The sequence below is a fragment of the Dicentrarchus labrax genome, unplaced genomic scaffold (assembly GCF_905237075.1).
Source record: "Dicentrarchus labrax unplaced genomic scaffold, dlabrax2021, whole genome shotgun sequence".
Lineage (NCBI taxonomy): Eukaryota > Metazoa > Chordata > Actinopteri > Moronidae > Dicentrarchus > Dicentrarchus labrax.
Genome location: NW_026136711.1, coordinates 7,755,491 through 7,782,267, shown reverse-complemented (window position 1 = coordinate 7,782,267; position 26,777 = coordinate 7,755,491). Strand labels below are relative to the sequence as shown.

The window sequence follows — 26,777 nt, the reverse complement described above, 5'->3', positions numbered from 1 at the left end:
TGTCTGAAGGCATTCATAATGGAGCCCTAATGAAATTACACACTGCATTATAATCATTTACATGGTTAGACCTGCTTAAGTAAGCTTTAATTACATAAAATTAGGCTAAATTAATGCACTTCTGCAAATGGTGGCTCAAGGACTGTACTCAAGTACACCTTGGAGGTGTATTTTAAAAAGCAATTCACAATATGCCACTTTATGCTTCTAAAATGCAGTAATTTGTGCATTTGGATGTGAAAGTGAAAGCTTTTGGGAGTTTCTTTTGCTTTAAATCTCCATCTGCGCCACGTAACTGACGGAGCTCGCGCGCATTCTACGTACGTACTGTACGTAGCGCTGGAGCAGTAGGGAATAAGGATACCGTCAAAGAAACACCGTCAATAAACGACGTTATCTCTCTGTTAGCCAGCTGTCGACAGATAACCCTTAGCTCAGTCCTGAGAGGAACGACCTGCTCTCACAGTCTCCACTGTCTGCTTCCAGCTGCTGGTCGGTGACCAGCGTTATTCCACACATACAGTAGCAGGTGAGTTGGCTAGTTTCTGGCCATTAAAACAGTTCCAGGCTGTTTAATAAAGCAGCCGCGGTAATGTGTTTGTCGTCCGGCTAAAATGAGCTGGGCTGACTCGTTAGAAGCCTGCACACTCATTTTTGGAGGCAGTGTGTGTCCGCTGACATTTCCTTATGCCGTTGCGTCTTTGGAAATATGTGCATGTCACTGCGCATGCGCGAGATATCAGCCTATTTTTGATTCATGATGTTTCTCATCCCCCACTCCTGCTTGTGCACACAAATGATACAATATGATTCTTTCCCTCTTTATTGAACAAATTCTCAATACTCAATAAGGTAACAATAGCCTGCTTACTAAACAGGGAAAAAATACACATATATAAAACACATATATACTTGTACACTGTAATGCCATAGGTTGTTTTAACCCCCCAGATTTTTGATTAAGCAGCTTTTATTAGTCATTTTAAGTGACACAAATTTAGTTTTGTAAGTTACAGAGACATTTCTGATTAAATACTTTTTACTTGGTATTTTGGTTTCACAGTAAAAAAAAAAATTACAAAATAAAGTCGTGTCACTTAAAATTACTAAAGTGAATGTTTTTTCTAACTGTCACTGAGTCAGTTTTACTTAAAAACTTCACTGTAATCAGTTTCTACATTTTTTGGGGCATGACACAGTGGGACAGCAAAGAAAATGAAAAAATAAAAAACATACATTTAAACAGATACAATATGATTTCTACATGCTAAGTTGCTAAAGCTTTAAAAAAAATCTTGCTTTTAATCATAATTATTTATGTTTCGAGAGTTACTGTAAATATTTACAGCAGTTGCAAGTCAGTGAATGTCATTGTCACTGTACTTTATCCTCAGATGAAGGTGGCAATGCCTAAAAAACATGTCTCACAAAGAAGATAATGAAGGGAAAAGGAGGTAAGCAGCACAAACATGACAGCTCCACTTGTGTTTATTAAGCCTCTGGGGGAATCACTTCATGTTAATGTAATGCAGCAGTGTTGTATTGAACACCTTTTTGACTCTTCTTTCAGCTGTCACCGCACTGAATTGTACAGCAGTGTCCCTCGAACATGTCTGCCCATTGTGTACCACCCAGACTACAACATCACCTTCATGGGCCTTGAAAAGCTCCATCCATTTGATGCAGGGAAGTGGGGGAAAGTCATTCACTTCTTGAAAGGTAAGAGAATGAGAGACAAGAGAGGCAGATGGGGAGGACATCTCCCCGAGCTGATGCATATGGAAACACTCAGTGTGGTTGCGGTTCAGAGAGGTGAAAGAAGTTAGAGAACAAAGAGGAGAGAGTGGAGAGGTGAGATGTGGTAGATGCAGAGGGGAAAGGCAGAGCAATAGAGCACAGATAATTAGAGAAAACTCCCTGTGGGAGTCTACGCAGGTACAGTAGATGAGGCCCAGCACGGGTCTCAACGCCAGGGGAAAACAGTCGCTGGCTAACTGGCACGACTTCACACATAGTTGTTGCCAAATTGCACTATCGCTATAGGAAGTGCCATACACAGCTTAACGAATGCACTAAACTTTCAGAAGACAAGAGTGCAAACTATGAACAGAGCCTCTGCTTACGGAAGAAAACATTGCAAGAATTGGAGAAAAGTGGATGATATTGCAGATTTAACCAGGATATTTAGGAGGTCATTGAAAGGAACTTGTTGGAATAGATTTTAATGAGCATCTGTGGTTTCATTCAAAGTCAGGGGCTGATTTATTTTTAAAACCGTAGTGTATCACCCTTTCTGTGTTCCAGTGTTCCAAGAAAAAACAAAACAGTCAGAGCAGCAGTTAAAAATAAGCTAGATGTAAGAATCTAAATATAGTAATGATGAACTATTATGTGATGTTAAAATTCAAAACCACACCTCTTGTAACATTATAATAATGTTAAAAACCAATAGTGCATGTGCAGTATAGAGTACTGTAACTGCATCTTGGAAAATTCAGGGTTGAAGGAAGTTTCTTGCAAGTTCTTCCTGCAAGTTACTGCGATGAGTCAGATATAGTGTAGCTAGAGGGTTTAACCTGGCTACGATTCATCCTAATATAAGATAATTACTGCATCATTATCTCAATATCAATATATTTACTAAATTAGTAATGCTAGTTCATGTTTGTCACATTGATCCATATGGTTATATTGTATTTAATCACTGACATATAAAAAAAAGATTCCACTATACAAGAATAAAGCGAAAATATCCCAGATATGGCCGTTTTGCTTGTCATTCGGAGCCAGAGTCTGTGTAGTCCATGCGCACGTGTCTGGCCGACTCAGTAATGAGCAGGGCTCAGCTGTCAGTCATGACTTAAAACACCCTTTTTATCTTCATCTGTATCTTATCTCTTCAAATAACAACCGAACTTATCAGAAAAATGAACACTTAAGAACTACCTAAAATGCCAGAAACCAACTTTGGGGAAAATGTATTTGACGTTTATTTTGATACATGGAGACAGTGGGCTCTGTGACCTATACTGCAGTCAGCCACGAGGGGGCGATCAATATGTTTTGGCTTCACTTTTGGAGAGTTGTCATGTCGTCCATCTTTATATATGTCGATGATTCAGCAAAAATTAAAAAAAATCTACATATTCTCAAGTAACTTTTGCTATTTGTTATTATTCAGCATCATTGAATTCGTTCATTTAGAACCACAATATTTCAATAAGACAATTTTTAGTACACATTAGTACACAATCACGCAACCCTAAGGTTCTGATGAATTAACCTTTTGTTTACTTTTTTTTAAATTAGTGTCACGAAAAAGTTGCACCATAAGGGTGACCAGGAGAGTTACGAGCAGTTGTCCCGAATAGTGCTGTTTTTGGCGGCCTGTTTTAATTTTAGTTTTAGTCTAGTCTTTGTGTCAAACTGTCATTTTAGTTTTTATTAGTTTTAGTCACATTTATACTCTTTTTAGTCTAGTCAGGTTTCAGTCGACTAAAGGTCTGAGCATTTTAGTCTTATTTTAGTCAGAATTATCCATGACTATTTGCGCCTAGTTTTAGTCGACAAAAACTGATGACATTTTAGTCTAGTTTTAGTCAATGAAAATTGTATTTTAGTCTCTTTTTAGTTATGCAATTCTATTTAACCCAGTTAATATAGTACAAGTACCTACTATAGTATAGACAAAACCAAAATGTTCTTTAAGTCACCCATTTCTCAAGTCAAACAAGGTTATCTTATTATTATATTATTGTTACCTTATAGACTCAAAAATACATTCAATTCCAGACACGGAAGACGCTCTGATTTGAATTTACAACATATTTATTTTACCTACCAAACATGAACTAAGAAGTACACACACATACATTTAAATAAAATAAATAAATAAAATAGCTTCAAATGACATTGCCAGAAAAAAATTACATTACATTCAAGTTTAACTTAAAGAGAAACAAGGTGCTTGATTTCTCGAGCTACAATAACATAATAAAAAAGTGCCAATAAAATGTGTCTGTGACTAACGTTAACCCACCGCAGCTGCATCTTGTAAATAATGCCGCGAGTGGGGATTGAGGAAGTGACGTAGCCTGCGTCTCCGCAGTGCGCTGATGCAGCCCCGAGACTCAGGAAACAGAAATATTGAAAAATAATAATAATAATAATAATAATAATAATAATAATAATAATAATAATAATAATAGGGAGACGAAATAACGTTATAACATTTCGTCTCGTCTCGTTTTGGTCAACGAAAATGAAGAGATATTTTAGCAGAGTTTTTATTTTGCAAACCACATTTAGTCCCGTTTTATTCGTCAACAATATTGCATTATATATTTGATTATAGTTTTCGTCACATGACCACCGTTTACATTGCGTCTCATCTCGTTTCTGTCATGTGATAAACGATATTTAGTCATAATTTTCGTTGACGAAAGCAACACTAGTCCCGAATCCTGTCCTGTTTGTCCCAAAAATTAGGTGGATAGATATGAACGAGGTTAAACAAGAGCTGTCTGTATTCTGAGAGTCAACCTGACTTGAGACTTGAAGGCAAAAATAATAACAATAAACTTTATTTTATCAGGAAGTCTTATTGAGCTTAAGACCCGGCAACAATAGGAATGTACAATCACACCGTAGACAAAGAATTCAAGAAAACGGAGGCAAACATCAGATGGTAAAACATCCATGAGAAAAGCAGGTGCAAGAATCATACTCAAGTTTAAGGCCAGTTTGCAGTTCATTCCATTTAAAAAGAGCATAGTACCTGAAAGCAGTTCTACCAACATTACACGTGTAGGAGGGACATCTGAGGTGAGGTGTTTACTGTAGTGTACTGTAGTTGGTAGATTTAAATGAGAGTAGAGATGAGAGGTAGCTTTAATTGTTAGGCTTTGTTAAAGAATGATATGAGAAGTTGAGGACACCTGACTTGGTGACAGTAATATATTAAAATGCTGCACTGAATGTATGTGTGTTTTTAGAGTGCTGCCAAATTGTCATGAGTAATAAGAACAAATGTGCGAGATACAACAAGCTGTCACCAGAATAAAAGACTCTAAATTCAAATGAGAGAACCATTTCATTATATTATCAATTAGTCTATTAGTCTTATAGTAGATCAGGAGATTTACTCTTTGAATCCTTGAAAATATTCTCATCAAATCAATGTGTTTTCACTTGTCTATTGCACTGATTAGGCTACCATATAAGGAGTTGTTGATGTTGTTTGAGCTGTTTTAAACCAGATGATGGAGAATGCAACCACCACTGCAGGAGGAATTTGTGGTAAACATATCTTAAAAAAATGTGTTTGTAAGCTAGCTGCTGAAAAGACGTTTCAGCGTGTCACCTGTGCGTAGTGGTTCATGCATCTTGTCAATATAGACAGGACACTGCTTCATGTGGCCACGTGGCCACGTGACCACCCCCACCCCCAACTCCTCTGTCCTGAGTTTCACCCATTCGTCATCCTTTGTAGCACAAAAGGGTTTCCACGCTTCCTAGGAAATCTGGAAAGTTAGATACCAATTTAAAATGACCCAAAATCCTGAAAATAAGTAATGTTGTCCTGGAAATGTTGAAATCTGACACACTAACCATAAACCCTGCGTCATTTAAAAAGAAGTGAATACTAGGCCTGCTGGTAAATTCTTTGACCGTTTGGAGGAAAGTATTGTCCTGTATGGTCAATAAATACTCCTGCAAAATGTCCTTGGAAGTTCCTGGAAAATAATTTCCTTAAAAGAGTTGGAACCCTGTTTTTTCAACTAACAACAGCGGCATATTTTCAGTTTTAAGCCTCTTTGACTGTAATCACATGCGTTTGTCTCAGAGGAGCAGTTCATCGCTGATGGGAACATCGTGGAAGCCCGGGAAGCCACTGAAGAGGATCTGCTGGTGGTTCACACCAAACGCTACCTCAACAGATTAAAGGTAGCTTCATTCTCCCTCAACACTGCCAACCTTTACTGCACCCGTCATTCTGACAGCGCCTTCTCCACAGCTCTTCATGTCTTTGTTTTCTTCTACGTCTCCTCTGTGTATCACACGCATGAAATCAAATTCTGCTGTGTGTTCTCATTTAATAACAGCATTAATGGGAACAGTTTGCTGTCTGGGATTTTCTCTGCTAAATCTTCCTCCTGTTTCTCATTTTCTTTCTCATGTTGCAATGCAGGAGCTGGCATAACAGAGCAGAGAGTTCTCATCAAAATGCGGTGCATTACGCCATAGGGGAATTAGTCCTCATTCAAATCAATCATGTCAAGCATATTCAGAAGATAGCACCGCTCTGAGCCCTCCTGAGTCAATAAGAGTTTTTGCACTTTTAAATTATCAGCCCCAGGAGTTGATTAGGATCCACATTAGTTTTTTTCCCTTCCAGAGTGGGGTTGGGAGGTTGCAGTTTAGTTGTTTGTGGCCACCTTATACAATCAGTGATATGGAAATGCTTAAATGTGGAAAAAGCAAACTGATAACAGTAGTTGTACCATGTTCAAAGTCTATTCTCTTCCTCCTCTACTACATGCACAGCCAAATCTTGGAGGGCTCAAGAGAGGTACCTCAGTACTCTGCTGTGAATTTGCATTATTTTGTGCTGTCCTGTTTTTGTGTGAGACTTGAAGCTCTGGCCTAACCCCACTGGCATCATTATTATGTCTTACTTTAGTCAGCTTTTCTACACCTTTATATGCAAACCCTGAACACACTAAAACATAATATGTTTCCTTCCCTCCAGTTTGGCTTTCTGTGCTTTTCAGTCAACGGAGGTCCAACTGTGCTTTGTTTTAAAGGTGATCTATATACTGTGTATAATTGTGTCCTTTTTCACTTTAGTGGTCTATGGTGGTGGCAACAATAACAGAAATCCCACCTCTCCTGCTTCTGCCTAATTTCCTGGTGCAGCGGAAAGTGTTGAGGCCTTTGCGGACACAGACTGGAGGAACAATAATGGTAGGTGTCTGAGAGCCTCATTTCCTCCATGCGTCTTTGTGTTTGTAGCTGATAATATTTACATATTTCACCCATCTTCCTACTATCCACTCCTATTTGTCAGAGAGAGTCATAGAGATGATGTTCTGGAGTGTATCAAGTAATCCACAACTGTTATCTTTGTCAAATAATACCAGCTCTGCTCTCTGTGAACATATTTCTACAAAAACAGCTTTTAAATTCTTAAATATTCATAGATGAAATATAACTCAATAACTCATCATACTCTTAAACTTCCCCGTTGAAATTTCATTATCCATAGCAAGGTTATATTTTCAAAGAAATCTGTGTCTGTGTTTTATAGAGTTATAAAAGTCCCATTTATTATGTGAACAAATGTATTAATTATGACTCTGTAAATGAGATAAAGTTAAGTAGCTTAGTAAATGTTGGGCACATTGCTCTTGGTGTCTGACTGTAAAATTAACAAACACAGTTATTCCCTACTTTCCTCCCCCTGGATCAGTACTGTGTAGAGCGGGGTACAGGTGTGCAGCACCACTACAGATCTGCTTCAGTCCAGCACATTCATCACTCAGGTTGATGTGATGCATATCTCGATGCATTGCTGATGATCCTATTCATTAAAGATACGGATGAAGCAAGTACCAATACGATACCATTCACCCCTATTGCAATGCAGTGGGATTTGATTCAACACACTGCAATTCAACGCGATGCGATGCATGCAAAAAATTATGAGTCTACGTAAGTCAGTATGGTACACATAGTTTGATTTTATTTTTTTGGTTGATCTTAAGCAGCTTGAGAAACAGTTTAGAGAGGAGGAATCAATCAAAATATCTCATCATTGGTCACAATTCTAAACTAATTCTACCAACTAATAATGAGATGTATAAATAAATTAATAACAATAATTTGATTGGATGTTTCCCACCACTGCTTTATCTCTCGTGAAAAACTCCTCTTGGTTATTGTTAACATGTATCATTAACCTGCTACTCTCATTATTTAGTTTGCTTCAAAAGAGGCTTAATGTTCTCGCAGTTCCTCTCGACTGTCCCTCAATATTACATTAGCCCAACATCGCTCTAGCGTGCTAGCCTCATTGCCCCTGCACAACATGCTAACACCAAGTTAAACAGACTAACTTACAAAATAATAATAATAAATAGAAAAAAAGACATCAACAGGGCAAAATTTACAGCTTCCAAGTTTGAAGTCAACACAAAACTTGGAAGACAAGGAAGATGAGATCTGCTGGTCTGTGCAGCTAACAACAGAGCAGTCCCTGATATCTCGTTGCTTTGTTCTGGCCCTTGTTGAGCTGGTTTTTTTGCCACATTTGTCACTTTTCAGACCTTTTACATGGACGACAGGGAGCAACACAGGGGATTTTTTTTTTTTTTTTTTTTTTTTTTTTTTTTTTTTTTTTTTTTTTTTTTTTTATTTTTTTTTATATATCAAACTTTTCTTTAATTTTTTTTTATTAGGAGGAGGGGTAAACCTATTTCTTAAATGGAAAAAACAAAAAAGAACCCCCGCCCCGGAAGGGGTGGGCTTTAAGGGGAGAACAGGGGGGGGGGGGGGGGGGGGAGGGGGGGGGGGGGGGGGGGGGGGAAAGGGGGGGGGGGGGGGGGGGGGGGGGGGGGGGGGGGGGGGGGGGGGGGGGGGGGGGGGGGGGGGGGGGGAGAGACAGAAAAAAAGGGAGGGGGGGAACAAAAAAATGGGGGGGGGGGGGGAGGGGGGGGAGGGGGGGGGGGGGGGGCACCCCAGCAAGGAGGAAAAGGGAAGAGGAAAGAAAACAAGAACTCGGGGGAAAGGGGGGGTTTTAAAAAATTATTAAAGGGGATGGAAGGGGGGGAAAAAAAAGAACCACAAAACAACTCTTTAACAACAAGGGTGTATATCATTTCATTGGAGGTTTAATGCAAATGTTGCAAAAAGTTTTGTACAGCTTGAATTTGTTGTCCTTGCTGACAGAAGATAGCCTGAGGGGGAACAAGTGAAGTGAACACCTGTGATGGGGGGGGGGCAGCACCTGCTGAAGGGAAACGATATCCAAGAAAAAATTGTCTGAAATAAAAAATGTAAATTGCCACTTTTGTTGGAGCTCCACAACCACATATAGTGACTACAACTGATGTAGTTAACCAGGACCTTCTCAGAATCCTGTTGAGACAGGGAAATATCGGATCATAAAGCAAGTCAGAAGGACGATGAATGCGAGACAATTAGTTTGACAAGGATCACATCAATTAGTTGGGTCTTTGTAGTAAATAGTAATGAAGAGATCTTGTAGAATGTAGGGGTCATTGGTATGGATGGGACAATAGACAATATTATTGCGATTAAAACAAACTATTATTGGCATAATTGTGAATATCATCATGAGTTGTCTTGCTCACTAACGTTTATTGATTTCCTGATTTATTTTGTACAAGGGGACATGAGGGACTCTTTTTCTGGTTATTCCAAGCTCCTAACCCTGTCACCATGGTTGAAGGCTCAACTTGCCTGTTGTATAAAAATAAAGAAAAGAAGAAAAATGAATCCTATCTGTGATGCAATATGTTTCTTAAGAAAATGTAAGGTAAAGTGGTTTCAGTATGTTTTTGTGCCATTTTAAGAATTTTAAGTATATTATAATATATCCCAGACGCACTATTGCACATTTGGAGATGTGTGTGAGAGGTGATGGCTGAGAAAATGTAAAAGGGAGAACAGAAGTGGGACAAGGAGTGAGCCTTTAAGTGCGCCAGTGAAGGGTACATAAAGAACAATGAGGCCCTCACTATGTAACCTAGCAGTTGAGATCAGCTTAATGAAAGGAAAGCGTAACTAGAGGCTGTAAAGGTGCAGCAGGTTGTTCTGTGATAGATTAGAAACCACCAAGTATCAATAGAGAGGCAGACATTTCCAAACCCCTTTGTTTGAAATTGTAGCTGTCCCTGGAATTCTGTCAAATACTAGCAAATCGAAATTTTCATTTATATAAAAATGCAATAGCTTGAGTTTATCTCCTACAGAGAACTGAAAGAGATTATGTTTGTCTCCAATGATCTGGGTTTGTTAAGGAATAGTTTGTGTGTGAGTTTCCTGCCACTAAAACCCTTGATTGATCTTGTCCACTTTGTGCAGCTTATTTTGTTGTAAGTGGAGCGTGAGGAGAAACTAGGAGCCCTCTCTAGTCTTATGCAAAAAGGAAGAATAATAAATAAACAGGAGGCTAATGCGATCTAAGTATGGCTGCAGACTTGAATGTGCATAAGCTGATCAGTATTATGCAAATAAGGCACTTTGTATAGTTTCCAGTGCATATATTTGATACAGTTACAAAAGATATCAGACCTAGCACCATGCCAAAGGTCTTTTCATCCAAAGAGATGCATTCTGGGTCTGATGGTTGACGGAGTCGTGCAAATGTAATTAGATGGTTGTAGTAAAATATGCCTGGTACTCTCACTGCTTACACTCAGCGCTTGTTTTCCGCAGTCAGAGAGGAGTGTTAGAGCCGTGGCCGGAGTGTGTGCATACATGCTAATGTGTGTTATTACTCATCCATCAGAGAGCCATATTGGCATTTACACACACACACAATCTCCCCAGCTCATATCTCCTCCCCTCAGGCGTCCTACATGCTGAGCTCCAGGAATACATGGCAGAGAGCCCCCCCCTTTTCATCCTAGAGAGAAATCTTGACCTGCCTTTGAAAGCAGCGGTTGCCATGTTGCATGTAACAGCATTCAGTATGGATCCTCCTTGAATGTAGCTCACATGTCTCAGCTATTAATGATTTATCAGATTATATTTTGGCCATGAATCCTTAAGAACAATCTAGGGGTTTTAGGGTTTTGTAACTATTCCTAACAACGTCCTTTATTTGCGAGGTGTACTAGATAAGCCCTCAGTGGTTTCTTAAGAGGATGAGCCAGTGGAGCAACCAGTCCTAAATAACTCCATCCTCATGCGTAGCCATGCACATCAGGATTAGGTTGATCATCATGTAAGACAAAAACTACCTGTCTGTCTTTTCTCAGGAATTGTGCTCTGAGGAGTGGATTTAACACACAGTTTCCCTGACAGAAAGTGAAAATGTTAAAATGTCTATTACCCTACACTGTTATCTATAGGTAAAGGTGTGCTCCAGCAGCTACATTTACATTTAAAGGAAGAGTTTAGGACTTTGGTTAATACTGGGTGGAGCATTTGTGGAGCAACATTTTATCTATCGGCCCTGTGCTGTAGTGCAGTATTGCCAGATATGGTCGGTAAGCACAGGTTTTGTTTCAAAGCGTCATACAGGCACAATAACAACAACAGCTCATCATTGCATCTGGCTATCATGTTCATTGAGAAATAATCGCACATAACTCCCCCTTAAACCATAAATTGGCAAAATGTCTGTTTATGTAACAGCTAGTGTAATTGTATTGTGATGATATAATCATTATTTGTCTTAAAAAATATATATATATATATATTATTTTAATAATTAATTCCAAGCCAATTGTTTGTAAAGGTAGCACAATGAGTTATTTAAATGTTTGTTTTGTTCATAACAGTGGAATGCAGTTAATTGCATTAAAAATCAATTTGATTCATTTAATATGTGATTCTTTTTTATCATGATAATGATTTTTAAACACACCCCAGCTCTAATAGCCAAACTTTTGCACACCTGGATCGACAGGTACTTTTTTCCACACAGAAAATTGATCAGGAGACAAAGATTGGACCAATATGTAAAAACATGGAACAATATGTAACTGTAAGTTAAGTTCACATCTCTTTAAATGTCCAATGTGTAGGATTTAGTGGCATCTAGTACTGAAGTTGCGGATTGTAACTTACTGAACACCACTCCTGTCTATACTTGACAACCTTGTAATGAGAACGAGCTGTGAAGTGTGTTGGAGAAACTACACTGGCCACGAAACGGGCAAAAAACACTGGAGTCCCTATCTACAGCCAGTGTTTGGTTTGTCTGTTCTGGGCTACTCTAGAAACGTGGTGATTAAACATGGCAGACTCCCCGGAAGGCGACCTACGGTGTCTTTAGATAAAAACAGCTCATTCTAAATACACAAAAGCACAAAAAAATCCTATATTCAGGTGATTATACTCTAATGAAAACATGTGTATAAATATTATATTCTTATTTTCGTAATATGGATCTTCCTAAATGTTACACACTGGACCTTTAACAGCAAGTCAGCAAGATCGCCCTCTAGGTGGTAGTAAACATACCCCAGCCCAAATGCATTACATTTACATGCATGTCTTAAAAAGGCTATAAAAAGTAAAAAGTTTTGTTTAAGAGATGTTGGGAGGCATTAGTTTTCACTTTGGACAGAGCCAAGCTAGCTGTTATCCTTTACCACCAGTCTTTATGCTAAGCTAGGCTAAACACAGACATTACAGTAATATTGATGTTCTCATCTCACTGTTTGATAGTAAGAAGATCAATGTATTTTCCAAAATGTTGAACTATTTCTTCTTTGCCTTCATTTGACCATCCACAGTGATCTACAGTACAAGGTGGGCTGTTATGGTTACATTCTTTCAGTTTGCCCCAGGACACTTGGACAGGACACCGGTGGACATTGGCTGAAAACCTATAACATTTGATTATACACCACCAGTGTGATCTCAGCAAGGCGGGAGAGGGGGTTTACAGGCTAAAGGTCAAACCACCAAAGGGCAATATGGAAATGAAAAAAATGCCTCCACATTAAAATCTATGATTACATTTCCTTTTAACCCGATAGATAGATAGATAGATAGATAGATAGATAGATAGATAGATAGATAGATAGATAGATAGATAGATAGATAGATAGATAGATAGATATACAGTACTTTATTTATTTAGGGAAATTATAATGTTATAGCAGCTGATTAAGAGTCAATTATTATTAGAAAGTCTTATAACAGAGGGGAGGAATGATTTTCTGTATCATTCCTTAGAGCAGCGTGGTTGAATGAGTCTGTTGCTGAAGCTGCTCTTTAGCTTGTCCAGTGTTGTGTGGAGGGGGTGGGAGGGATTGTCCATGATTGCCAGCAGTTTTCCCAGCATCCTCTCCTCCACCACCTCCCCCAGGGTGACAAGCTTAGAGCCAACAACAGACTCGGCCTTTTTAATGAGTTTGTTCAGTCTGTTGGCGTCCTTTGCCTTGATACCCAGGACACCGCAGCAAAGAAGATGGCGCTCGCCACAACAGACTGATAGAACATTGAATGACCTGAGCCTCCTCAGGAAGTAAAGCTGGCTCAGGCCCTTCTTGTAGATGGCCTCTGAGTTTGTGGACCAGTGTGACACCCAGGTACTTATACGCCGACACCATATCAACATTGGTCCCACCGATGCTGACAGGAGAGGGCAGGGGCTTGTTCCTCCTGAAGTCCACCACCATCTCCTTTTTCTTTGCCACGTTCAGCTGCAGGTGGATCTCCCCACACCACTTCACAAAGCGATCAACCAGGTCCCTGTACTCAGCCTCCCCCCCACCCTCAACACACCCCACAATAGCTGTGTCATCAGAGTATTTCTGCAGATGACACGACTCAGTGCAGTACTTAAAGTCTGCAGTGTATGTGGTGAAGAGGAAGGGAGACAGTACAGTAGCTGCTGAACAGAAACACTCAAAGACCTCCAGGTGGAATTGTGTAATGTTTCTTGTTGTCAATTTAAGGGGCTTAATATTTGCCCTACATGGCCAGAGGTCTGATTTACAAATAGGAACAGAAGCTGTGGTAAACACATACAGTATTTGAAGTTCTATCCAGACCTGTGCTGCATTTGAATATTTCTAATTTTGTAAATAACTTTTTTTGTTTTTGTCTGTTTTTCAATAAACATGAATCAGTTTGCAGTGAGATACTTGTTGATTTTCTATATTTTGTCTTTCACAGGCAGGAAAACTGGCTGTTGACCGAGGATGGGCTATAAATGTAGGTAAGTGAGTTTCAAGTACAGATACCCTTCACCCATAAATAGACAGCCAATCCTGCTGCAGCTGCTATACATTTGACATCCTGCACAAGCCCGGTACAGGGGTCCTTGAATGGGGTTTAGGTGGTCCCCAGAAAAAGCAGGAATATAAATGGTAAATGGACCTGTACTTGTATAGAGCCTTTCTAGTCTTCTGACCACTCAAAGCTCTTTTACACTACGTGCCACATTCACCCTTTCACACACATTCACTCAGTGATGGCAAAGCCCATCGAACAGAAACTAATGCATTCATACACATTCACACACCAATGCACGGCATCGGGAGCAATTCGGGATTCAGTATCTTGCTCAAGGATACTTCGACATGTGTCGCCAGGAGCCGGGGATCGAACCAACAGCCTTCCGATTAGGGGACGACCTGCTCTGCCTCTGTGCCACAGCCGCCCGTATATAGTATACACTTTTATCATATTTTTTGAATAAAACCTTGGATAAACAAGGAAAGAAATAGGGCCGGGCATTATGATTGCTTGTAATTGATCATTAATTGACTATAAAGATTTTATTTTTATTTTCAAACAAAAAAATAAAAAAACACTCAAGACAAAATCCTGGGGTTCTGTGGTCTAATGTGCATCTATAAGAAACCCCAGAAATTGAGTTTTTTGGAGCTGTTGTACAGATTGCAAATTTTTGGGAAAAGAGAGCCATGGTATCTGAAGGATCAGAGTCAGTATTGGGAGAGAAAAAATTGGATTGGTGCATTCCTACTGGCCACATTTCACCTTTAAATTCAATCATTTAATTACAACATTATTCACTGAGACCAAGAGCCAAAGTTTTCTGGACATTCAAAGGACATGATACTCTGACAGAAAACCAGGGGTCAGTTTCACAAAGTTCTTTTAGGGTGGTCTGTAGTGTTGGGATAGTCTTCATGTTGCTCTTGGATTCATTTAATGCAAGTTGGACAGTTTCATAAAAATAGAGACAAACCTATTTTATAAAAGCTTGCCACTCAGGACTCAGAGCCATGTTTCCATGGTAACAATCACTGATTCCTGCTGACCAGCTGCACCAGTGGTGGCAAGGACATCATCTGTAGTTTTAATTTGGTCAAAAAACTAAGCTGAGTGTGACTGATGAGTTAGCAGAAGTACTGAGCCCTGCCACGTTAAGAAGCCACAGCATTTCACTTCTGCTACAGGTCTGCACTGTGCTGAGATTTCTTTTTGGATTGTTAGAATCTTTTCCCAGTGAAATGTACTTTGTTGTTTGAGGCCTGGAATTAAGTCATTAAAGGGCATAATATGATATAATATAATAAAAAAAACTAGCTCAACCTTAATGCAGCAGTAAAATGCGACAGTAAAGCAGCAGTAATATTAATCCAAAAACATCATTTATAATAATAAAACACTGACAGGGACCGTTTTACTGCAGAGTGACTTCTTGAAGTAGATTTGGCGAGAATATTTTTTACCTTCGTAAGGTTTACAGTGCAGTGTTTGTAGTGCAGTATTTTCACAGTGGGGTTGGAATGGGGCAGTTAGCTGCTAGCAGTCATCTCGTTCTCTCCTGCAATTTTGGTTTCGCCATTGCAGGAAAAAGAGAAAACAATCAATCTGATCACGTTTGACCCACAGCTTTCAGCTAAAAAACGTATCTGTGAGACCGCTGGTTGTAGCCCGACTCATAGCTATATCTAACGCTAGCTAGCACTATTTTGGTAATCACTTCATCAGTTTGAGTCTTTTTTTAAGAAAAGATTTGGGAAGATTTCAGTTTCCCAAATATAAATATTTTCTGGGTTTTTTTTGTCCTCTGTGACAGTTAACTGAATATCTTTGGGTTGTGGTACAGAACAAGACATTCAGGATGTGATCTTGGGATTTTGGAAACATTTTTCATCATTTTCTGACATATTATGGACCAATAAACAAATCGATTAATTAAGAAAAATATTTACAGATGAATTGATAATGAGAATAATTGTTAGTTGCAGCCCTACCTTCAGCTCCTACTTGTATTTTTTTTTTTTTTTTTATTTTTATTTTAATTTAAAAAAAAAAAAATAATAATTAAAAAAAAAAAAAAAAAAAAAAAAAAAAAAAAAACCTTTTTTTTTTTTTTTTTTTTTTTTTAAAAAAAAAATTAAAATATTAAATTAATAAAAAAAAAAAAAAATAAATTTTTTTTTTTTTTTTTTTTTTTTTTTTTTTTTTTTTTTTTTTTTTTTTTAATTTTTTTTTTTTTTTTTTTTTTTTTTTTAAATTAAAAAGGGGGGGGGGGGGGGAGGGTTTTTTTATTAAATTTCAACAAAAAAAAAAATTATAAGGGGGGGTTTTTTTTTTTTTTGGGCCCCGGGGGAATTTTTTCTTGGGAACACCCTCAGCATTGCAAATATTGCTAATATTATCTTTTCTCATGGACAAAGAATTGGAAATATATTTTGGAAATTGAAAGTCTGCCTTTAATTCGCCCCTTCAAATTAGTCAGTGAGAGTTCTGGTCTGAAGCTTTGGTAATATAATGTGAGCAGTCCACAGATCACATGTTATTTATGTGAATTTTGACAGAGGTGTCACTACTATTCGCTCACAAAGCACAGAACTTTGATGTGTGGTTTGGTTTAGGCTACTAATGCTTGAAAGATATTTTGGTTAAATACTGAAAAAGGTAGTGTTGAATACGGTCTTTCTCAAACCTACACTTAAAAAAGTGTTTCCTGAACTTAATCATAAAAACCAGAATCATGCTTCAGTCAGGAGTGGATATTGTTGGAATAACAACCTTCAAATACATTGAAGTTTTGTATGTTTTACAGACACTTAGATAAATTGGACAATACACATTCAATATAAATGTTTCCCTAAGTGTCATCCAGGCAGGTTTTTGCTAATTAGCTTACTCATACTTTGCAGATAGAGGGTTGTATTAAATGCTGTACATTAGCATTGACAACAAAATGATTCAACTTGGATTTTAAAGTCTAAGATGCATTTTTTTCTTCCAGATCCTGGTGTGAGACTCAATCTTACATTTCAGGTTTGACAGTGGTCAACTGTCAGCATGAACCGCTCATCCTCCAACCAAGAATACAAAGATCTGAGGCTCTAATGCGTGCAGTGATGCTGACACAGCCTCACTGGCTCTGTCTTAACACTGAACCGCGGACTTGATACTATTATAGTTCTTCTCAATCAGAAAACGTATCATCTAGAGAAAATCACCCCTGCTTATGTCATTGTCACCACCTAAATACTGTATCGCTCTATTCATCTACAGAGGAGCTGACTGGCAGTGTGAATTACCAGGCAAGATATCGTCAGTGTTCTCCAATACGCAGCCCTTTTTGGGTACATTGATTATTTCAAAACGGAATCTTCAATCATACTAATAGTAAAATGTTCTTTAAATTTATGTTGAGACCATATTTGCTTGTTGGGGTGTTACTTTAGCTTTTCCTCTCTCACTTGCTGCGATAGGTGGCAGGGCTGTTTAAGTAGGAGGTCTTTGGCAGTAAAAGCCAGGGTCATCCTTAACCCCCAACCCCTCCAGGTTTGTGCCAAGCAGTGAACAAAAAAAAGCAGTATCAGACTTTTACTTTGTACCTCCTGCTTACTCAGCTACTTCACTACACCTTCTGTTGATGAATCAGGTGGAAAGATTGTTCTGCATCAATAAACAGGATTTTAATAAAGATACAAAGGCGATTCAGATGCGTCTGACACCTGCATATTGTGTGTCGACACAACGAGGATGAGAGGCTTTCTAAAAGACGGGCAATAAATGATAATCATATTTCACCCGGCGCCTCACTGGCCTTTATTAATATTCTACTCTACACTATAGTTTAATGAACATGAGCATAGCAGGGCAGAGGGGACTATAACTCTTAACCTGAATGAATGGGATTCATCCCAATTTGAAAAAAACTCTCTTCATAGTCTGTCTCTCATCCCTATACATCGCCGCTCTTCAGGCATTTTAAGAGCAATTCAATGGTCCCATTCTGGTGTCAATACACCCACTGTTGTACCACAGGGGAACAGCAGCCATCTTTACAAGCCGCAATAAACTCAATAACAGCCTATTTTAAATCGCCAATTATGGTCATGTAGAATAATAGACTTCTCAGATGTGCAGTGACCTGCTCGACTCGTCTAATGGCCCTGACACTGAGCCAGTGGATTTACTGTTTTTCCCAGGAGGAGGCTTTCACCACTGCTCCAGCGACAGGGGAGGGGGCTTTTGTGCATATGCCGACATCACTCTGGCCATCAAGGTAAGACTGATGTAGTGGACGATGTTAGCTCAATGGAAACATTCATTCAAATGCTGGTCACATGAAAGGAGAAACCTGACTGTTAGTATTCATTTAGAGGATGAAAAGTTACATTCATAAAGAAAACACTTTAGCAGCTCCAGCCTTACTTGGCCTGGTATGGCCCATAGCGTATTGTGGCTAATGCTAGCTCATGTTACGTAAATGTACTACAGTCTCAATTTAATACTGGTGCCTCAACTTGACCTATATGAACGAGCAAGACCATCAGCGATAAGACTCTTAATGGCTACCACCCGGTCGGATTCAGCCGGATTCCCCTTGAACTCAACGGGTCTGTGGAAACACTACCACTTTTGTCCACAGGTGAAAGTTGAGGACAGCTTCACCACAATTGCTGCTGTATATGAATGAATGAACGTAAACACACTGATTGCATGGCAGTAGCCTCCTATTCAGTAACTTTACCGCTCCCATTAACCCATTACATCTACTGTAAATCCAGTTTAAATGTATATTAATCTGCCAAAATAATAAAACAACAACGTACTATTTTCTCCTGTGCACTACAGTGCCCAGCTGTTTAAGAAAATGATTTATTTTTAAAATAAAACAATACTTGTGACCAGTTTATTTCTTGAGTAGAATGGGGCTTAGAGCCACAGACAGGGTAGGACGGTAGTGAGAGATTTTCAAGTAGGTTTGTTGCCATATTGATATCAGTATCAGAACTAGTTTTCTCCCCGGAATAGCAAAATCATGACCTGCCCTACTCTGACTCTGATTGGCTTATTGTTACCCTAACCCTGACTAATCTCACTCCTTACTCTAACCTAAGCAACCCAATCCAACAAAGGCAACAAGTACTAGCTAATCAGAGTCACTGTTCATGGGGGCTTGGTCTCACCAGACAGTGAGAACCAAAAAAGAAAGGATTAAAATGTAACATATTTAATAAAAGAGTAGAGTATGAAAAACATCTAATTGCTTCTAACCAAAAGATGAGTTTGAGCTTAACCAAGTTATGTTGGACATTGTAATTTCATCTCCAAGGTAAAGGTTTTACTTTGGAACCCATCAGTGAGAATGTGAAATGTGAATATGTCATCATCAGAGAGAAAGCAAACTTTTTTTTATTCATCTCTCAGTTTCTGTTTGAGAGGGTGGAAGGCATGTCCAGGGCTACCATCATCGATCTGGATGCTCATCAGGTGAGCCGATACCATTACCTCTCTCTGTGTCAATGTACATTGCTGTTTAGAAGCTGACATTGATGACAAGATAACCCCCCTTTTACCACCACACCAATCAACGAGGCTCCCTGAGGGCCAAATTGGCCCTTACTGTCATATTGAGTGTTTAGAACAGCTGAGTGTACACCAGCTTTGGATAATATTGGACTATCACTGGGTCATCTGCAGGAATGTCAGCTGCTTGTATGTTTGGGCTTGTTGTCAATGTGATGTGTGTGTGTGTTTTTTTTTATGATTTTAGACATACCATAAAATACTTTTTTATACTGTGCAGGGATTTATAGATTCACAGTTTTTTTTTTTTTTTAAAGTTATTTATTTGGCCTTTTGTTGGCTTTATTGATAGAGACAGCTGTAGAGAGACAGTAATGGTGGGTGGAGAGAGAGGGGATGACACGAACCCGCTGCAGCAACTCCACATATGGGTCGCCAGCTCTACCGACTGAGCTAACTGGGCGCCCATGGACACAGTTTTAAGCCCAGTTCAGACCAAACGAGACGAGTAGAAACTTGCAACGTTGTCAAACACTACCAGTTTACAGTTTTTGTTTTTTTGTAGCTGGATAAATGTATGGCGTCTTAGAATATGAATGGTAAATGGACCTGTACTTGTATAGCGCCTTTCTAGTCTTCCGACCACTCAAAGCGCTTTTACACTACGTGCCACATTCACCCTTTCACACACGGCAAAGTCCCTCGAACAGAAACTAACTCATTCATACACATTATCACACTAATGCACGGCATCGGGAGCAATTTGGGGTTCAGTATCTTGCTCAGGGATACTTCGACATGTGGCACCAGGAGCCGGGGATCGAACCCACAACCTTCCAATTAAGGAACGACCGCTCTGCCTCTGAGCCACAGCCGCCCAATAAGGATATTGATAGTGCTACAGTTGCGAAAACAAAAGGGTTGAGAAATTATGATGATCCAAACTGAGAATCATCTCTGCCCTTTCTCTGACTTGAATTAAGTTCAGGCTATTTTCCTTTCTGTATTGACTAGGGAAACTCTGTACTCTGGACTCTGTCAGCAGCTCAGACGTAGGGCTTCACTTAGAGCTACCATGAAAGTTGTAACTTGTGTTTTAGTTACAGCTGCCTGTTCATTTGAGTGCCCATATTAAAGATGAGAGCAAAACTGATCATTTAGGAAAAGGATTGTCCACTGGCACGTGAATTGTCAGAAAGCCTGTTTCTTCTGAGAGGCTGGTTGTTATAACTCAAGTGGGATTTAAAGGATGGATGAAGGTTGCAGTAGCAGAAAGCCTGTGGTACTGCAGCACAGAGCCTCTTCCTTTGAGATCAGTGTATGTTTGTCTGACTTTATCAGCAGCTAGCTGAGCTGAAACAGGACGTGAAACTGCTTTGTATGCCCGCTCAGCCTCCACTAGTTCCTCCATAACAACAGGTTTGAGATGATATAATAATTTCATGTAACACCAACCTTTGCTGCATGACCACGAGAAGTCGCATGTCAAGACCCAAAAACAGTGCTCTCATTTTGCTGTCAGACGGAGGTCAGTCAGGGAGGTCAGCCACCCCACAATTTCTATCAGTCATTACCAATAATAATTCTTGGGCAGTAGCAGATTACTTGTAACTGAGTTATGTAATTAGGATACCAAAAAAAAGGTAACTAATCTATTGCAGTTACAGAAATTATAGTTACATGTGGTACAAATGGGTATTATTAGCAGCTATCAGTTTTTCTTTAAAATACACTGAGCAGAAATCTTTCCATGTTCCATTTTTCCCATTTCCATTTCTTTTCTTAGGTTACACTCTTTGGCTGTGTTATAGAATACACTACATCATTACTTCTTATTGACATTTCTTTAAACATTTTTAATTTGCATATTTCATGTTGAGGTAATCTGTTTTTAAAAAGGTAATAAGGAACTGTATCAGATCACATTTTTAAAGTAACCCTCCCTGCTAATAATAGGGTAAACAATTAATTAATTAATTGTACTTACATCTGCACTATATAATTTACTGCTAATCTGTTCATACTGTAAATATCTTAACTTAATAGCTTTATATATCTTAGTGTATTCACTTCACTGCGTTCATTCCGTTAATGCTGTTCATACTGTATATATCCTGCTGGTAAAGTCATACATATATCTATAATGTTATTTTTTTTAATATATCCCTGTGCATATGCACATTACTCTGCACTTTACTGCTTTGCACTTCTGGTTAGATGCCTAACTGCATTTCTTTGTTTAGTACTTGTACTTGTGCAAATATAGTTGAATCTAATCTAATCTAATAAAAAAGGATTCAAGTTGATTTCAGTGACATAAAGGTCCTACATAAATCATATAGTCCATAGTTTTCCCTTGGTCATCCACATTGTCATCTAGTCTACCATTTTTTAATCCCTTATTTATTTATTTTTTTACAGATTTTCTTGTTGAGATGACAACCTCAGGATATTTACCTAGTTCCTCTGCACTTCCTCATGCAGGATGAAAGCAAGCTAGCAGTCCCAAATGTGTCTTCTCTTCAGCCAATACTTCAAGTTTAGAAGCAGAAAACACTTTCTTTCCTGCTCCATTACTTTCCAGACATGTGCAACACATGTCAAAACAGTCCAGTGTCAGACCTTATTTATGCAAAACATATGACCTTCAGATGGGCCCGTATACATCTGTAGTGTTAGTAGCCTAAATATCCTTCTGAATTCTAAACTGCAGTGATGCTAAATGTTGTTCCCTTGATGGTAATTTGCAGAAAGTTTCATAAATATCCCCCTCAATGTCTCTCCCAATGTTAACTTTAACAGAGTATATATAACATCAGAGTTGGTTGTAATGGTAAAGTGGAAACAGACAACTTTTTCAACTTTTCCCACCTAGCTTTTCCAAGTGGTATTATAATTTGTGCTGCCGTTGCAAAGACAACCAGAGAGCTTACTGTTTTCCTCAGAGCCCAGCTCTGTGAAGAAATGATCAACACGACTTTAGAAATACGAGAGAAGAAATAAGAGGTACATTGAAATTGTCAACATTTTATGTTGAAGCTGTTGTAATGATGTGCATTGCAACATAATAACATGACATGAGAAACGTTATTGCTTCTCTTAAACAAGTTATTATATAATATAAATTACAGCAGGGGTTGGCGTCGGGATGGAGGCAAGAGTAACATTAGAAGAAAAAAGTAGAAGTAAAAGCGTGAGTTTCATCATATAGTTTATAATGGAGACATTTTTTCTGGAAATATTGTGGCAATGAATTGCATAAAGTGAGGCTTATTGGGAACCAACATAAACTTGCATGGTGTCATTCTATGGTCATTACATGGTGCATTCAATGTTAACTTCGTAATGATAAGTTCAAGCAAAATAGTTGTCCATTTCCGTTTTCCAAAAGGGTCTCTTTGAGTATTTGGCTACATCAGATTCCTGTAATATTTGACCCTTCAAAGAACTCACAAGAAAACATACCTTATAGAGCAGAGATTAGAGCCAGTGTAGCTCTATATCGTCTCATCATCACTTACTTACATTGTTTATATTGTACAGTATGTGCTTCTTGCTTCTTGTATGTGCGTCACTGTGAGTGGACTGTGCTCACCCTGGCTGTAAAGAACAATGACTCATCATTTTTGGAAGTCTGATTATCATATTTTAGTCTTACTTTGTGTTTTCAACATAAGGACTTGTATCCACCACCAATTAACCCTGAGAACTGTGTTAACATTGATGATGTCTCAAGGTTCCTGAGGTCCATGGCAATATTCCAGGAATAGAGCTTTATTCATTTTGAGCTATGGTTCATCGGCAATGATGCGCCTTTACCTATTGACACAAGCAGGGGATCAATACAGATACTGAGTAAATAATTCATGAGGAAGAACAAAAGAGCAAATCTGCATGACAGTGCAGAGATAGGCCTGAAGTGCCCCTCTCAGCAGATAATTGGGTGGAGAGAAATATTGGGGATATGCAGTAAAATCCTAATTACAACCCTGAAACATGACACTTAAAGTGCTCTTGTCCTCACATAAATTGAGATTATAGCGTAGACAGCTGTGTTGCTTATTCATCCAGTCAACAACGAAACAGTAATGATCAATTTCAGGTTCAGTTTATAACAAGCTTTACTGGAGCCCTGCTGTGAAGGCATATTCCTAGCTGTCTGTTATGAGCTGTGTGTACAGTGTGATAAGGATGATTTTATGAGTCAAATACATTTTTATGGACCACCCACCGATAAATCTAACACTTTTTACTAAATAAAGACACACAGTGGTAGTTGACCTTTCCGTCGACATCGGGTAAACAACCGCAACAACATAAACACAGCCACTACTTTAACTGTTTGTGTATGGACTCACTTTAATGGTAACAAATTAGCTATTGCACTAAAAAAGTTAGCGTTGCGAGAGAAATCATTTAACTAGCCCCTCACTTTCTGATTAGGTGGGCATGCATGATGAATCTTTTGAGGTGGCGGTGATGTATTGCACTGCATTATATCAAAGTGTTTCTAATATTTCCACTTTAGTCCACTTTATTTACATACTGATGAGTAACAAATTAAAAGAAAAGGCTGAATAAATCAGTAGAGAACCATAACAATGGTAGATAGCACCATAGAGGGCACAAAGGCCTCGCTGAATGTTCTAATGAGTATGAAAATGATGTGAATTCAATTATGATAATTATAAGCTATGACCTTCACAGTCACCAGACCTCAACACAACTGATCACCTATGCAGCAACGTGTTACTGAAAATGGCAAAACGCTGCATTGGTGGCGGCATGGCGTTTCAGAGGATGAAATACAATTTTGGAAGGTCACTTTGAAGTCCATCCGTGAGTTTGAAAGTTTATTAGACACCAAAATGTTGCATAGCAGTTGATGAGATCCTTTATTCTCTGTCGCAGTTATTGCCAGGTAAACAGTTTAATTACCCTGTTTGACTTATTGTCAGTTTGCACCTTTTTTTTTTTTGCTGAAGCATTATGAGTCAGAGCCCCCGCTGTGGTCCCGGTGAAAGGAATTGGGAGCCTTTTTCACACAGTCCCAATGTGCGTATGTCTGCACTTTGGGTGACTTCATAGACAGGCTGGTCTGGCACACTATATGGGGGATGTGGGGTTATGGGGTGGGATGCATTGTAAGTGGGTGTTTAAGAAGCTGTTACAATCACAGCCAGTCACATTTACTGCTTTCATACAGTTCTTGCCATCATCCGACAGTTTGGGAAATCTTGTGGAGAGTTTTCTTCAGAGGAACCTTACTGCCGTTGGACATGTTAATGATCTTACAGTCTTCATGTTCTCTGTGTGTTAAAGTGAGAGATCTTATTTGTCATCACAGATTTGACAGTTTTACAAGCAAAAACAACTCCCACCAAGTAGATGGAACCGATACCTTCTGCCTTCAGGAGGCTGTAAAGAGAGTCAGCAGAGTAGAGGAAAGGCTACTAACTGTCATGGACTATAGAGCTGAAAACAATCTTTATTCTGCCTCGATGGCATTAATTCCATAAGAAAAATATTACTTTTCATCGCATATCAGCTGGTTGAGAAACAGAATGAAAGTGGAAAATGAGCAAAACGTGATTAAAGGAGTTTGTGTGATTTTTAGAGAGGTTTATATGGGTGTGCCAAAACAGTGACAATCTGTTGATCAGCTGAGTGCGAGAATCTCATTCTTTTTCACCACGATTGCAGTACACCACTGGATGAGCATCACTGCACCCTCCGTCTCACTGCTCCTCCCAAAGGGATGCATGGCGATATCAAAGCAGCGCAGTTGAGGAAATAACCTCAGTGCTACCCAGAGAAACACTGGTGTGATGCTGCGTTCCGGATTCAGAGACGATGCATTGTAATATGGAACAATTCGGCATGATTGGAAGCGATGCAATACAGTTCTTAACATTTATTTAATGAAGACATTTATTTTTCATTCTAAATTAAAATAAGTTCATTCTGTAAAAGTGACATTGCTTACATTCAAAGACATATATTTTATAAAATACCAGGATATCCGAACTATTTTCTTTCTTTGTGGGAAAAAAATAGAAGACAAATGTCTCATTTCAGAATGACCTGTCATTGTGTGTTTTTACACAGACAAAAAGACGTTTAGCTGTGATTACCTTAGACCTCACCCAGCTGTAGCTCAAAGTTTAATATCCATGTCTTGCCCCCCTCTTATAGGATCCAAATGTCTTCCAAACTTTAGATTTTTTGATGTTGATGCTGCACTAAATCTTGCCAGCGTTGTCAGACATCGGACCTCGCAAGCGACACTGTTACTCACTAACATTACTCTTGTCACTTTTGTCATGAGACCCCGGCATTGACCTTTTACCTTTCACAAGAGTGTAGACGCTTTTAGCAGTAAGGCTTCAGTCAGCCGATTCATAACTTTAGAAAATGCTCTTTTCTGCATGCTCCAGTCCTCCTGATGTTTGGTTTATGTTTTGTTAAGCTGTGATAGATGGTTCTAATATTTATTACAGATGTTTGAACTTGCTAAGGGAGGATATCTGTTTGAAAGAACCAGAGGAAAGGGCTGTTTGAAGGCAGCAGTGAAGGCTTTTGGCTGACACTAACAAATGGCAGGGAAACGGCAATCTTTTATTGTACAGTATGTGGGGGAGAGGATAAGACTAATAAGACTGCAGGCAGCAGGAGCTCAGGCAGCATATGAGCTGATTTATAGTCTCAGGCTGTCCTTTAGAGGCAGGGCAGAGCATTCACTTACATGTTGAATTAGTCATTGTCTCAAGTAAGCCCGTATGAGCCCTCAGTGCAATATTAGTTTGTTGGTTTAGCCACACAGTACATTCAAAACAACGCAAAACTCACAGTGGTCTATACCCTTGGCAGAGACTAGAGATGTACCAGTGAAGCAGTTTTATATACTGCGGTGAAGAATTCAGATGACACAAATTCCTTCAACAATTTCTATTACCGATTACCGCTATCATTGCCGTGATTATCGCAGTTATCAGAAGGCACAGTGAACACAGTATATCCTGAAATACACTTGTGCGAGCAGATAGAAATCACCTGAAAAAACTGATTCAGAACATACCAGTGGGTCCATTTCTATGCCTTCACAGAAACTGTAAAACTCAGGAGGAATTTGAACTTAACTCAATAGAAATGAAAGAATGCTTTGGCAGCAGAGGATATTCAGACTTGGACATTAATGCAGCCTAACAAAAGGTGATATGCACCAATAGAATGAACTTATTGGTCAAAAATTCACATGAGCCTTCCTCTTAACTCAGAATAGATATCGATAGATATAGATATACTCAGAAATACTATAT

The 26,777-nt window shown here is 38.9% G+C and overlaps 1 protein-coding gene across 2 annotated transcripts in view; it reads left to right on the top strand.

Moving 5' to 3' along the window:
* The first annotated feature begins 286 nt into the window (after positions 1 to 286).
* hdac11 (histone deacetylase 11) overlaps positions 287 to 26,777 on the top strand; it is a 37,990-nt gene continuing 11,499 nt past the window's right edge. The window contains exons 1-8 of one of the 2 annotated variants that reach the window (XM_051415028.1): positions 287 to 529; positions 1,395 to 1,454; positions 1,571 to 1,719; positions 5,846 to 5,946; positions 6,850 to 6,966; positions 13,882 to 13,924; positions 18,114 to 18,211; positions 19,360 to 19,422. In XM_051415028.1, coding sequence (XP_051270988.1) covers positions 1,420 to 1,454; positions 1,571 to 1,719; positions 5,846 to 5,946; positions 6,850 to 6,966; positions 13,882 to 13,924; positions 18,114 to 18,211; positions 19,360 to 19,422 — 606 coding nt within the window. In that variant the 5' untranslated portion in view covers positions 287 to 529; positions 1,395 to 1,419. The remainder of the gene's footprint in view (positions 530 to 1,394; positions 1,455 to 1,570; positions 1,720 to 5,845; positions 5,947 to 6,849; positions 6,967 to 13,881; positions 13,925 to 18,113; positions 18,212 to 19,359; positions 19,423 to 26,777) is intronic. The other variant, XM_051415030.1, reaches the window with a different exon arrangement.